Source organism: Tupaia chinensis, unplaced genomic scaffold, assembly GCF_000334495.1.
Source record: "Tupaia chinensis unplaced genomic scaffold, TupChi_1.0 Scaffold150166_1, whole genome shotgun sequence".
Lineage (NCBI taxonomy): Eukaryota > Metazoa > Chordata > Mammalia > Scandentia > Tupaiidae > Tupaia > Tupaia belangeri.
Window position 1 is genome coordinate 213,448 of NW_006210004.1, and position 12,676 is coordinate 226,123.

Here is a 12,676-nt window from a genome sequence, read left to right on the forward strand (position 1 = left end):
TTATCAGCTACTGCATGTCCCCTGGGGGCAAAGGGACCTTTGAAGGCAAGTGGCTTCAGCTGAGGGCGATTCTCTGGTGAAGGGGCTGGAACCCAGGCAGCTCACATCACTGTAGCTGCCCTGGAAGGGATCCAGGAGCTCCACAGAGCCCACTGCCGAGCACCAAGCACCAACCTGCCCTTGGAATGGAAAGCCATGAGGTGCAATGGGACCTCCTAGACTGTGCGTCTATATTGAGAAACGACTGAAAAGGGCCAAGGGCAGAGCCCTGGGGTCTCTGGGACATGAGAGATCAGAGAGGCTGGTCCCTTTGAGTTCAGAGAAAACCTGGAGGGTGTGGCGTCCTGAACACCTAGTTCTCTTTATTCAACCTACTCCCTCCTCCCGGAAGCCATCAGTCTGCCTGGGACCCTGCAGGGAGGGAGTGGGAGGAGACTGGCACAATATTTGGGAGACAGAACTTTTCCCACAATGGCCCGGGAAGGGGTGAGGAGGTGGCATTTCAGGTCTTTGCATCGTGGTGATGAACTGGGGCAGAAAGCCCACACGATTGTGCTTTGCCGGGTTTCCTCTCCCCCAGCACATGACCCCCACCCTGGACTTGGGTGCACCCTTCTGTGGCTCCTTCTGCACTGTCCTCCCCACACACCCTCATCCCTCCTGAGGGCTCTTCCTCTCCACCTGCGGGAGAACCCATGCCAGCTACTACCATTCCTGGCTTTGGCTGAATTTGCCACGTTGACCGAGTCTCCCCCGGGACTGTTTATTCTGACACAAGGGAGTTGGTGTTATTATTCACGGGTGCCTGTGAGGCCCCAGCAGCCTCCTACAGCCAGCGATGAGTCAGGTCCGCGGGGGATGGCCTCCACCCGTGGAACTCTGGCTTCCCTCGCCCCACCCTCTACTCCACCTAGGACACCGCTTGAAATCAGTGGGGAAGAGGGTCATAGGCTGGACTAGAAAGTCGTGGGGGTCCCCAAGAGCACACACCCTCCCCAGCACGCCTGGGCCCGTCTCCTGGCAGCTGTTTAACGCCCCTGGCTGTGGTCAGCCTTCCCGAAAATGAAAGGAGCCGTCCATCCACAGGGCCCCGGGCTGGACTGGGTACTCTGACTCACTGCACCTCAGGTGCTCTGCAGGGCTATAAACAGGTCCCCTTCCTCTGAGCTTGGGGTGAACTTTTTGCAGATGATCGACCAGGTCGAGGTGGAGTAGGGGTGGAGGGGCCTCCTTAACTCACTGAAACTGGTTTCCTTTCATGGGGGTTGAAAAGCACCTCCACCCCCACCCTCGCAATGTCGCCGGAGGAAAAGACCCTGGTGCCAATATGGTCACATTGGTCAGCCTTTGTTTGGCTGAAGCCTATGAAGATGAGTTATTCATTTTTTTAAAGAATTATTTTACTTTATTCTTTTTAAAAATAATTATTTAATTCCGTTTGTTATTATTATTATTATTATTTAATTTGACGAGACAGAGATTGAAAAAGGAAAAGTGAGAAAGCAAGTCACCAAGTCCGGGACTCGAACAGCATTTGGCCATGTAGGAATCCAGTGCCTTTAACCACCATGCTAGCTGCCAGATCCTCATTTATTATTTTTTAATCTGACTAGAGAGATGCAGAGAGAAAGCAAACTGCCAGGTCCAGGACTGGAACCACAGTCAGCCATGTGGGAGTCTAGCGCCTCAACCACCATGCTACCTGCCGGCCCTGCTCATTTTTATTTTTTAATTGCCAGAGGGCATATGTGCTCACCCAAGAGACAGACAGCAAAAGAAAGCACCCCCAGGACCAGCAGTTAGCATATTGGCTATGTCGCTGGACTCCCATGTAGTCAACTGCAGTTTGAGTCCCAGACCAGTGGCTTAAACTCATGCCAGGTGCGTGTGCGTGCGTGCCCAAGATCCCAAGAGGAGAATGGAGGAGAAGGGATTGTGGTATGGCTGTCCCCCACCCCCGGGGGGGGGTGATTTCTTGCCTTCTGTCTCTCTGTCTCTCTCTGTCTCTCTGGCGAGCACACACGCCCTATAGCAAAAACCTCTCCAAAAAAAGAAAAGAAAGAAAGGAAGGAAGGAAGAAAGAAAGAAAGAAAGCACCCCCAATGGCCATACCATAACCCTTTTTTCATTTCTCCACTCTGTTGGGATTTTGAACATACACACGCTCACACCTGGTATGTATTGAAAGCCTTGGTTCTGGGATTTGAACCGCAATTGGCCATGTGGGATCCAGTTCCATTAACCCCTAGGTTATTGGCTGGCCCTAAATTCTTTATTTCAAAGGAAAGCAAACCAGCCTTGAAAACATTTAGGCTGGCTTGCCCAAACCTACCATGAAACCCCAGTGTGCATGCTGCACTCAGCGACCTCAACCCAACACCTCCCTGACCGTGTTTCTTGGAAGAGCCTAGAAGATTCCTGGATTGAGACTGCTTAGGTTCAGCATCAGTCTGGCCTGTCTTCCAAAAACACAAACTCATCTGTAAGCTTTGTGGGAGTGTTAGGTCCCCTCTTATGATACTTTGCTTGTCCGTTGCATGGAACCTGGCGGTCACCCTGTTTGGTTTCTCCAGCTGGTCCCAGGGAGTCTGCCCACTGTGGTGAGGTGTCTGGCCAGCCCCGTGGTGCTCAGGGAACCCAGGCTGTGAAGGGTCTGAAGGCTTTTTGTGGTCATTGCTAACATTCAGACTTGACTTCTGGAGAGGAGAGAGGGCTCTGGGAATTTCGTGTATACACATGGATTTACCAGTGACTAATTGACTGAAAGGTAGCACCTACCAACGCATTCAATGCACTGATATTTCTCTGAATTTTGACACTTTGTAATTATTACCACTAACCCGTTGTGCTCACTGCTGTGACCCCGAAGGAAGACCACGGGGGACGTTGACCACAAAGGCCGCCTTAGGAAGGAAACGTACGCTTTGAGTTCTTCGTAAGGAAATTTAAAGAGCACAGGAATTTTATTGAACCCAACTCAGTGGCAAACAGCAAATGATTTGTTAGCTCGTCAATGGGAAAGGGTTTATTATGACTGCCGGTGGGATAAACAGTGGCCCGTTTCTGCCAACGTTTATGGAAAGAACGTTTTTTTTAAGTTTTCAGTGTGCGCTGGAAACCTTCGAAGCTACTTCAGTATATATATTTTTTTAAAAAAAAGTCAATACTTAAACTGTGGGGAAAGGTGGATTCGTGCCAGAAAAAACATTCTCATTTAATAGTGTTTGAACATGGAACTGCAACACAGTTTAGAGTGAGGCTCTGAGAGAAACCCACAACTAATCTTTCGTCGCAGCTGTCTGAACTCTTGATCATCTGCCATCCCCCAAACAGCGACTTCTTTTTTCTGGTGACTCCAGGCTTGAATGACCTAGTGTGGAGAGTTTCAACTATGTACAAGGCAGGGGGAGAAAAAGGAAAGGAGCTTGAAGTGAGCCTCAGCCAGAGGTTTTATGCAGTGGACTTCCTGTGCCTGCAGCCAGGGCAAGACTGTGCCCCATGCCTGTCCCCGTGGCATCCCCCTGAAAGAGACCGAAAGCACCTCCACGCTCCCTGACGGCCCAGTCTCACCTTCACTCTCACCCCTGACATAACCTATGGTTGCAGGGAGAGTGCTTTTCCTTCCAGAGCAGGCACGTGAACTGCCGCACCCCAGCACCTAACACTGTCTCCTCGCAAAGGTCTGCGTTGGGTTGTTGAGTGAGTGAATGAGCGGCCTCAATGTGCTCTTGGAACTGGTAGTAAGGGACTAGTGTCTCATTTTACAAAAAAAGGATGGGGAGAAATTAAGCAATGTGACCAGCAGATATAATAAGAGAGTCCATAGTTTTTTTGTTTTTAAATTTGCCATAGGATGGGACGAGCTGGTGGCGTAATGGCTACGTCACTGGGCTCCCATGTAGTCAAGCGTGGTTCGAGTCCCGGACCTGGTGGCTTAAACTCATGCCAGGTGCATGTGCGTGTATGCCCAAGATACTGAGAAGAGACTGGAGAAGGGATTGTGGAGTAGCCATCTCTCCTGGGGGTGGGGGTGATTTCTCGCTTTCTGTCTCTCTGTTTCTCTCTTTTTAGCAAACACACATGCCCTATAGCAAAAACCTCTCCCCCCCAAAAAAAAATTTTGCCATAGGGCATGTGTGCTCGGAGCAAGACCAAGAGAAAAAGGGAAAGGGGGCAGCAATAAAGCACCCCCTATGGGGCCTGGCCATGCCACAATCCCTTCTCCATTTCTCCCTCCTTTTGGTATTTTGGGCGTGCATGCACCCGTCCTCTTTGTGTTTCTCAAGCTACTAGGTTTGGGACTTGAAGCGTGTGGTTGGCCATGTGGGATCTGGCTGCCTTCACCACCAGGCCATGGGCTGGCCGTGAGTCCAGAGTTTTGTCTCCCACTTTACCGTGGGAGTTGGTAGGCTAAACATTATTGCTCATGTCTTTTCCACCTGCTTTCTGTGGGTTAGAGTGGTGTTACAGTCTCACCTGTGTAAGAAATTAAAACTTGTGGGCCAATCAGTGGCATGATGGTAAATACACTGGATTCCACATGGCCAACTGCACAGTTCAAGTCCTGGACCCTGCAGTTTGAAAACCACACCAGGTGTGTGTGCGTGCATGCCCCACATCCTGAAAGTATAATGGAGGAGAAGGGATTGTGGTGTGGTTATCTCCCCTGGGGGATGATTTCTCACTTTTCTCCCACCCCACCCTCCCCAATTCTCTGTCTCTGGCATGCCCATCACCCCTTAGCAAAGAAAAAAACTTGAAAAAAACAAACTTGGAAAATAAATGAAGACCAAGTATTATTACTTTTTTTCTTTTTCTTTTTTCCTTTTTCTTTTTCATTGCCAGAGAGTGCATGGGCTTGCCAGAAAGAGGAAGAGAGAGAGAGAGGAAGCATCTCCTGGTGGGGTGTGGTCTCCATTTCTCCATCAGGGTTTTGGGCACACATATGCATCTGGTGTGCTTTCCAAGCCACCAGGGCTGGGATTCGAACCACAATTGGCCATGTGGGACCCGGCTCACTTAACCACTTAGCTGTGGGGCTGACCCAAGCTTTTTTCTTTTTTCTAAATTACATTAAGTGTTTTGTTTATGCTCTCCTGTTTGCTGTTCCCTGGATGGAAATGTCTTAGCCATACCCAGTCACTCTGGGGTGCATGTTGTAATAAATCTATCTTCTCAGGTCAGAAAAAAAATTTTTTTAAAGATTTTTTTTTAGAATTATTTTATCTAACTTTATTTGTTTATTTACAATTGACCAGGGAAGGACAGAGTGAGAGAAAGAGGGAGTAGAGAACACAAGCCACCAGGTCTGGTTCTCGAACCTCTGTCGGTCAGGTGGGAGCTCAGTGCCCTTAACCACCAGGCTACCTGCTGGCCCTGGTCTGTAAAAATTCTGACATTCACCTAATAGCAGAAACCTTGCACCAAGGACGGCTGGACCTCACACAGCAGGGGTGGTCCGTGCTAGCTATGAGCTGGTTGTGCCCTGTCAGACCAGAAAGAATTTGCCCCTCTCCCTGGAAGACTCTCACAGGAAAGCTGGGATTCCACTAAGAAAAATTTTTGCCATCTGTTTCAAACGAGGACGCAAAGCATCTTCAGGCATGACTGCCAGCAGCAACTGTGCTCCATGAACGTCACTGAAGGTCAGACCAGGAGAAGGAAAGCATAGAAGGAGGCAGAGGGAATGAGCCAGGAACCGTGGAAAAACAAAGAGGTCCACATTACGAAGAAGAGGTTTGAAGAAGAGGTGGAGGACGCAGAGATTTTGTTGATGTCAGCCCAACGCATTCCAGAGAATGAAAATGTTTGAATTATAAAATAGTGGAGGGGGGTAAGAGGTGTTTTTTTTTTTTTTTAATTGGTTTGTTTGCTTTTTAATTGCGTGTGTGTGTGTGTGTGTGTGTGTGTGCGTGTGTGTGAGAGAGAGACCCACCCTAAAGGGGAGTGGATACACTGCAATTCTCTCCTCCATCTTTCCATTCTGTTAGGATTCTGAGCATGCATACACACATGCCCAGTGTTTTATTCAAGCCTCTAGGACCAGGATTCAAACCATGGTCAGCCATGTGGGATCCAGCTCCCCCTGAAATGCTTGATTCCAGGGCTGGCCCAAGTGAGCGTTTGCATGCAGATGTAGCGCTGGGTCCCGGTTCTTTGAAACAAAGCCTTGCACCAGGTGATGAGTGCTCTCAGCCAGGAGCAGGAAGGAGCTGGCAAAGATATGTTCTCAGTGGAGATGGGCTTCGGGCTGATCTCAGTGAGCTCTGGAGCATGAATTAACCCGGGTGGGTCCCACGTTAAGGTGACGAGACCAGCCTTTTGGTGCTCCACACCAGCCAGTCATTGGTTACAGGCTTCCCTAGCAGAGTAGAAGGTGAATCTCACTTCCTGGATGAAAAAATTCTCACTAGGCCGGAACCAGCAGTTAGTGTAATGGCTATGTCGCTAGACTCCCATGTAGTCGACCGTGGTTCAAGTACCATACCTGGCAGCTTAAACTCCTGCCAGGCATGTGTGCATGCGTGCCTGAGATCCCGAGAGAATGGAGGAGAAGGGATTGCGGCATGGCCATCCCCCCCACCCCCCCGGGGGTGATTTCTTGCTGTCCCTCTCTCTGGTGAGCGCATGTGCTCTGTCCCGTAAAAAAAAAAAAAAAAAAAAAAAAAAAACCTCACTAGGCCAAGGGTGATTTTCTGGGTAAGAGCATTAGTAGTGTCCATGACACTGGGAGACACAACCCCCACTCATCACTCCACAAGGGACATAGGGAGATGGTTTGGGGTTGCTTAGCTCTGAGCTCAATTTTCCCCCCTGCCCCTCAGTTCTCTTCAACCTTGCATTGTGTTCTGAGTTGATTCCTGTGGTCTACATTGCCTGGGCTCCCTGGCCTTTACATTTCCGGTTGTCACTGAGACATACGGGCAAGAGATTGCAGGATGAGAAAAGAGGTCTGGGTCTTTATTTTTATTTATTTATTTATTTTTGAGAGTTTTTTTTGCTATAGGGTGTGTGCACTCACCAGAAAGACAGAGACATAGAGACAGTAAGTGAGAAATCACCCCCGGGCCGGGGGGGGCAGGGGGAAGATGGCCACGCCGCAATCCCTTCTCTTCCATTCTCCTCTCAGGATCTTGGGCATGTATGCACACATGCCTGGCGAGAGTTTAAGCCACTGGGTCTGGGACTCGAACCATGGTCAACTACATGGGAGTCTAGCAACATAGCCATTATGCCAACTGCTGGTCCCAAGGTCTGGGTCTTTAAAGTCCCTGCTTCCTTCAGGCCATAGCTGGGCAGTGGCTGTAACTGCTTGAGGCCAGAGCTCTTGCCTGCCATCATTCCTATCACTGAAGCTCTTGTTGAGTTCCCTGAAGGCTCTCCTCCGCCTTCTGGATAGTTCTCTTAATCCTGCCTACATGTCATCCTTTCATCCAACCGTCTTTAATTATTCCTGAGAGTCCCATGAGTTGGGAGAAGGGAGGTAATCAGTCTGGTCTCTCAGACCAGTGCTTCTCAAACCCGATTATGTGCCATGCACACGCATCACGCAGGTATCTCGTAAAGTACAGATTCTGAGCCAGCAAGTCTGAGACGGGGCCGAGAGGTGGGCATGTCTAACAAGCTCTCGGGTAGGACCTGTGCTGTTCTGGTGCAGGGAACATCTGGAGTAGCGAGGTCCTAGGAGTTTCATTGGAGGGAAGTGAATGGTCTCTGATTGGGATGAGGGAGAATGGGAGGAGGGCGCAAGAGCTCTGTAGACTTCCCAGAAATCCTGCTCCAGATCATATAGCTGAGAGTTAAGCTTAAAAAGGGCAGTTTAGGGCTAACAGGTGGCGTGGTGGTTAAGGTGCTGGACTCCCATGTGACCAACCAGTTTGAGACCTGGACCTGGTGGCTTGAAACTCATGCCGGGTGTGTATGCATACATGCCCAAATCCCAGGAGGAGAACAGAGGAGAAATAATTGTGACATGGCCATTCTCCTGGGGGATGACTTTTCACTGTCTCTCTGGCAAGTGCACAAGGACAGTCTGAGATACAGCAAATTTTAAGACATTATTTTCTAGAACACTAGAAAATCTTCACCCTCCCCCTGCTTAAAAATCATGATTTGGGGCTGGCAGGTGTGGTGGTGCTGGATTCCCACATGGCCGACCACAGTTCAATTCCCAGACCTGGAGGCTTGCTTTCTTGCTTTCTCTCACTCTGTGTTTCTCTCTGGTCAAATTCAATAATAACAGTAATAATAATAATCAATATATAAAGTTAAATAGAAATTATTTTAAAAAAAACATTCAACAACTGTTTGGGGAAATATTTATTCGAAATATTTGAGAAGCTTTGTGTTAATGGAATCCCCTTACCCCTAGATTTCATGAGCATTAAGCACTTAACCAGTCTCAAACATGCATGACATACAATTTAGGTGTACACATGTTTTAATCATTTCCTTCCAATATGTACTTTTAGATTCTATGACATTAATTTAAATGAAAGTAAATCAATACAAACTTAAGAAGTGATGTGTTGGGTGTATTTCATAGTCCATGTCTGCAAAATAATGCACTTACATGTATTAACAACTGATAATAAATGTATCGATACCTTTGTATTAATACCTTTGTATTACATAATCCCAATACCGAGACAGCAGTTATTTTATATCGTTAAAAATAGAAAAGTTATCCTGTAATAGATTAGAATCTAGTTTATAAATATAGACAATCTATGGCTTTAGTTCTATTGTTTTGCTTTGGCTACACACAGAAAGCATTTCATCCCTACTGTTCTAGATTTCACCTGATGCCCCGATAGCTCAGCTAGTATCGTCAAGCCTTCATTTTAACCAATCATGGGTACTAAGATCTTTGATTAGGCTCTACTACCTCTATAACTACCTTGCCTATTATTTTTCCAAAGCTTGCACCAGAAACAGTTGGCAGGGTAGAAAATATGCTGCCAAAATCCTTTTTCTTTTTTGGGGGGGTGGGTTTTTGCTATAGGGCGCGTGCACTCACCAGAAAGACAGAGACAGAAAGCGAGAAATCACCCCCCAACGGGGATGGCCACACCGCAATCCCTTCTCTTCCATTCTCTTCTCAGGATCTTGGGCATGCACACACACACGCCTGGCATGAGTTTAAGCCACTGAGTCTGGGACTTGAACCATACTTGACTACATGGGAGTCCAGTGACATAGCCAATTGCCAGTCCCGCCAAGATTCTTTTTCACTAGGCATAACACCGCCGACCATTTTTTAGTTGTTAAAGAGATCATGATTTCTCTCATATCACACAAAAACATTTCAGTTCTGGTGGTGTCTCGTCACATTTTAACTACTGAAAATTCCTTCCAAGAATGCGATTCATATTAGACATATAATGCATTCAGTTTCTTTGCCAACACACAGGAGATGTTGGCAATGGCATTTTAGCAGCTTCCAATGCTGCTTGAGGTGCAGCTACCCATGCTTGACTCCCATGCAAGGGAGTCACTTGGTTGTCACTCACCTTCTGTGCCTGTAGGGCTCACCTGGCCTCCATGACACTCAGGCTTGGGTGTGCATCAGTCCCCCTGCCCCCCCTGGTTTCTGTTTCCTGAATTTAGGGAGGGACTAGAGAATTTGCAACTCCTCCTAGTTCCCAGGTAATGCTGATGCTGCGTGTCTGAGGACACTTTGAGAACCACTGTCATATACAATACTTGCTGGGCTGCCATAGATGATTTAGATGCTATGAAAAGGGTTGCTCAGTAAACGGGATGGGCTCTTATTTCCTCAGAGCCTACAATTTCCACTCTACAGTCAAGAATAGATCAGCACAGGGAACCAGCAGTTAGCGTAATGGCTATGTCGCTGGACTCCCACGTAGTCGACTGCGGTTCGTGTCCTGGACCCGGTGGCTTAAAACTCACGCCGGGCGCGTGTTCGTGCATGTCCAAGATCCCGAGAGGAGAATGGAGGAGAAGGGATTGCGGCATGACCATCCCCTCTGGGGGGTGATTTCTCGCTTTCTGTCTCTATGTCTCTCTGTCTGTCTGGCGAGCGCATGCGCCCTTTAGTGAAAACCTCTCCCCCCCTCAAAAAAAAAAGAATAGATCAGCACAGAATCATTTCATATTCCTTTTTAATTCCTCTGCATCTCCAACAAATAGGTACCCATACTCGATAGCCTAGTCTTTGGTCCTCTTGAATCATTTATCTTCTATGTCATTCCCTCTTACTAGGATTTAGAGAAATGGTTAATCTTGGGAGAGGAAACCAAAGCCTGAGTTTTGTTAGTCTTGGCAAAAATTTCAAGACATTCCTAGGCACAAACTAGTCAAAGACAACTAGGCCACTGCTTCCGAGAGGAAATGGTCTTACTGGTACAAGGCTCATCTTGTTTTAAAAGAGGATGGGCTGTCGCTTGCAGTGGAGGAACAGAGGTGGACCTGTGTCTCTTCACTCCTCACCTCCCTTCAACAAAATGTCACTCTTAAATTCTCCAGTTTCCACAAATGATGAAAAAGAAACTTCAGCGCTCTAGGCTGTCCTGGTGCTCAGCTCAGTTGCCCTTGGCAACATCACAACGTTAAAAAGAAATAGCCTGGTCCAGTAGGTTACGTGGTGGTGAAGGTGCTGGATCTCACAAGGTCAACTCTGCAGTTTGAGCTAGAAAATCATGCTCAGCCCATGTGCGTGCCCAAAGCCCAAGAAGAGAATGGAGAAGGGACTGCAGCGTGGCCATCCCTGCTCTGTGTGTGTGTGTGTGTGTGTGTGTGTGTGTGTGTGTGTGGGTGATTTCTCACTTTCCCTTTCTCTGTCTCTTTCTGGCAAGTGCACATGCCCTATGACAAAAATCTAAAAAAATAAATAGCCCATTATTCTTCCATGTCTTACTCGCCACTATTTATGTCCCAAATAACACTGCTCTCAAATGCTTGGTTGAACACACCTATTTCAACAATGTCAGGGCATGGAGTCAGTGCCTTTCTTTCTTAAAAAAGGAAAAGAAGGGACCAGCAGATGGCATAATGGTTATGTTGCTGGACTCCCACATGGCCAACCACAGTTCAAGTCCTGAACCTAGTGGCTTCAAATATATGTTTGGTGTGTGGGCATGTATGCCCAAAATCCCAAGAGGAGACTGAAGGGGAAGAGATGCAGTGTGGCTATCTCCCCTGGGGGTGATTTCTCACTTTCTGTCTCTCTGTGTCTCTCTGGCGAGTGCATGCACCCATAGCAAAAATCTCTCTTAAAAAACAAAAAAGGAAAAGAAGACAATAGGATGATGAAGCAAGAGGGTTTTTTTAAAAATAATTATTTTATTTTAAATTTTATTTATTATTATTTTTAAAAATTTGATGACAGAGAGAGCGAGAAAGTGAGAAGGCAAGCTGACAGGTCCGGGACTCAAACCATGGTCAGCCATGTGGGAGGTCAGCACCTTAACCACCATACCACCTGCCAGCCCTACAAGAGGTGGTGTTTGCACGTCAGAATTAGGGCCAAGCACTGGCCTGAGATTAATACATGCAATCAGCTCCAGGGTAGATGGTCAAGATGTGTGATGCCACCAAAGCCTTCCTGCCCTGCCAGGTGCCTCCAGAGACACTTCTCAGCCTATAACCAAGGACCTGAGGGAAGTAAGACGAGCCCCACTCCAGCTGTGTCACTCTAGCGAATCATCAGTGTTGTCAGTATGATGTGTCACAGTTCATGTTCCTCCCAAGTAGCTTGGGGACAGCATCTGAAGGTGGCTAGACCTTCTCCATCTCAATCTGCTGGTGGTAGTGCCGGGCCTGCCGCTGGCCGACGTTGAGCTTGTACACAGAGCTCTTGTGCTGGCACCTGCGGTAACCCCACACTGCCCCCACACCAGCCAGGAGCAGCAGCAAGCATAGGACAGTGACAATGGTGGCAATCACAGGACCTCTGCTGAGGTTAGGACACTCGTCCCCAACACACGGCTCCAAGGTTGGAAGAAGCTCCTCACTTGCACCTGGTCCAGGGCCTTCCTGTCCCAAGAAATCTTCAGACAGCAGGTATGGGAAGCTCTCCTGGACCTCAGGAGCAGTGGTTTCCACTGGAGGCCGTGTGGCCGCCATGACAGTGGAAGGGATGTGCTCAGGTATCGGCTGGACAGTTGTTGTTGCCATATCCAGGGCAGAGCTGGTGAGTCCATACGGTAGGGTGACTATGGGAGACTTTTCTGTGGTGACTCTCCAAGGTCTAGTTGACTGGTATTTGGTCACCTCCTCATCCCTGTGGTGGGGACCCTTAGTCTCAGACACATTCACGGGTGTGAGAGCCAAAGCCTCCGCATCTAGCATTTGAGAGGGAAGAACGGAACTATGGAGCACGTCCTCGCTTGGTGTGAGGGTGGTTCTCCTGGGCTCCTTAACTTCCACCAGAATGGGCTGGTCAGGAGTAACCAGAACACTTTCATCCAGTCCTACTGAGCCATCCCCCTTATCCTCATCTTCCTCTTCTTCCGCCTCTGTCTTCTTCCAAGCCCCGTCTGTCACAGGGTAGCCATCCAACCAGGATTCACCACTGCGGCTCACCACTGGATCCCCCGCCTTGCTGCCATTCCAGCCCTCAGATGGCCCTGAGAGGCCATCGGTGCTGGTGTAGACCACCTTGGCTTCAGGGTCACCTGGGACCACTTTGACACCACTGTGGTTGTCTTCC

General features: G+C 48.4%; 1 protein-coding gene across 1 annotated transcript in view; it reads right to left on the reverse strand.

The window, feature by feature from the left end:
• Positions 1-11,455: 11,455 nt before the first annotated feature.
• The window catches only part of SUSD5 (sushi domain containing 5), a 42,276-nt gene continuing 41,055 nt past the window's right edge, over positions 11,456-12,676 (reverse strand). Inside the window, 1 exon segment of the mRNA XM_027769652.1 lies at positions 11,456-12,676. This exon segment is cut by the window's right edge and continues 63 nt beyond it. Coding sequence (XP_027625453.1) covers positions 11,743-12,676 — 934 coding nt within the window. The 3' untranslated portion in view covers positions 11,456-11,742.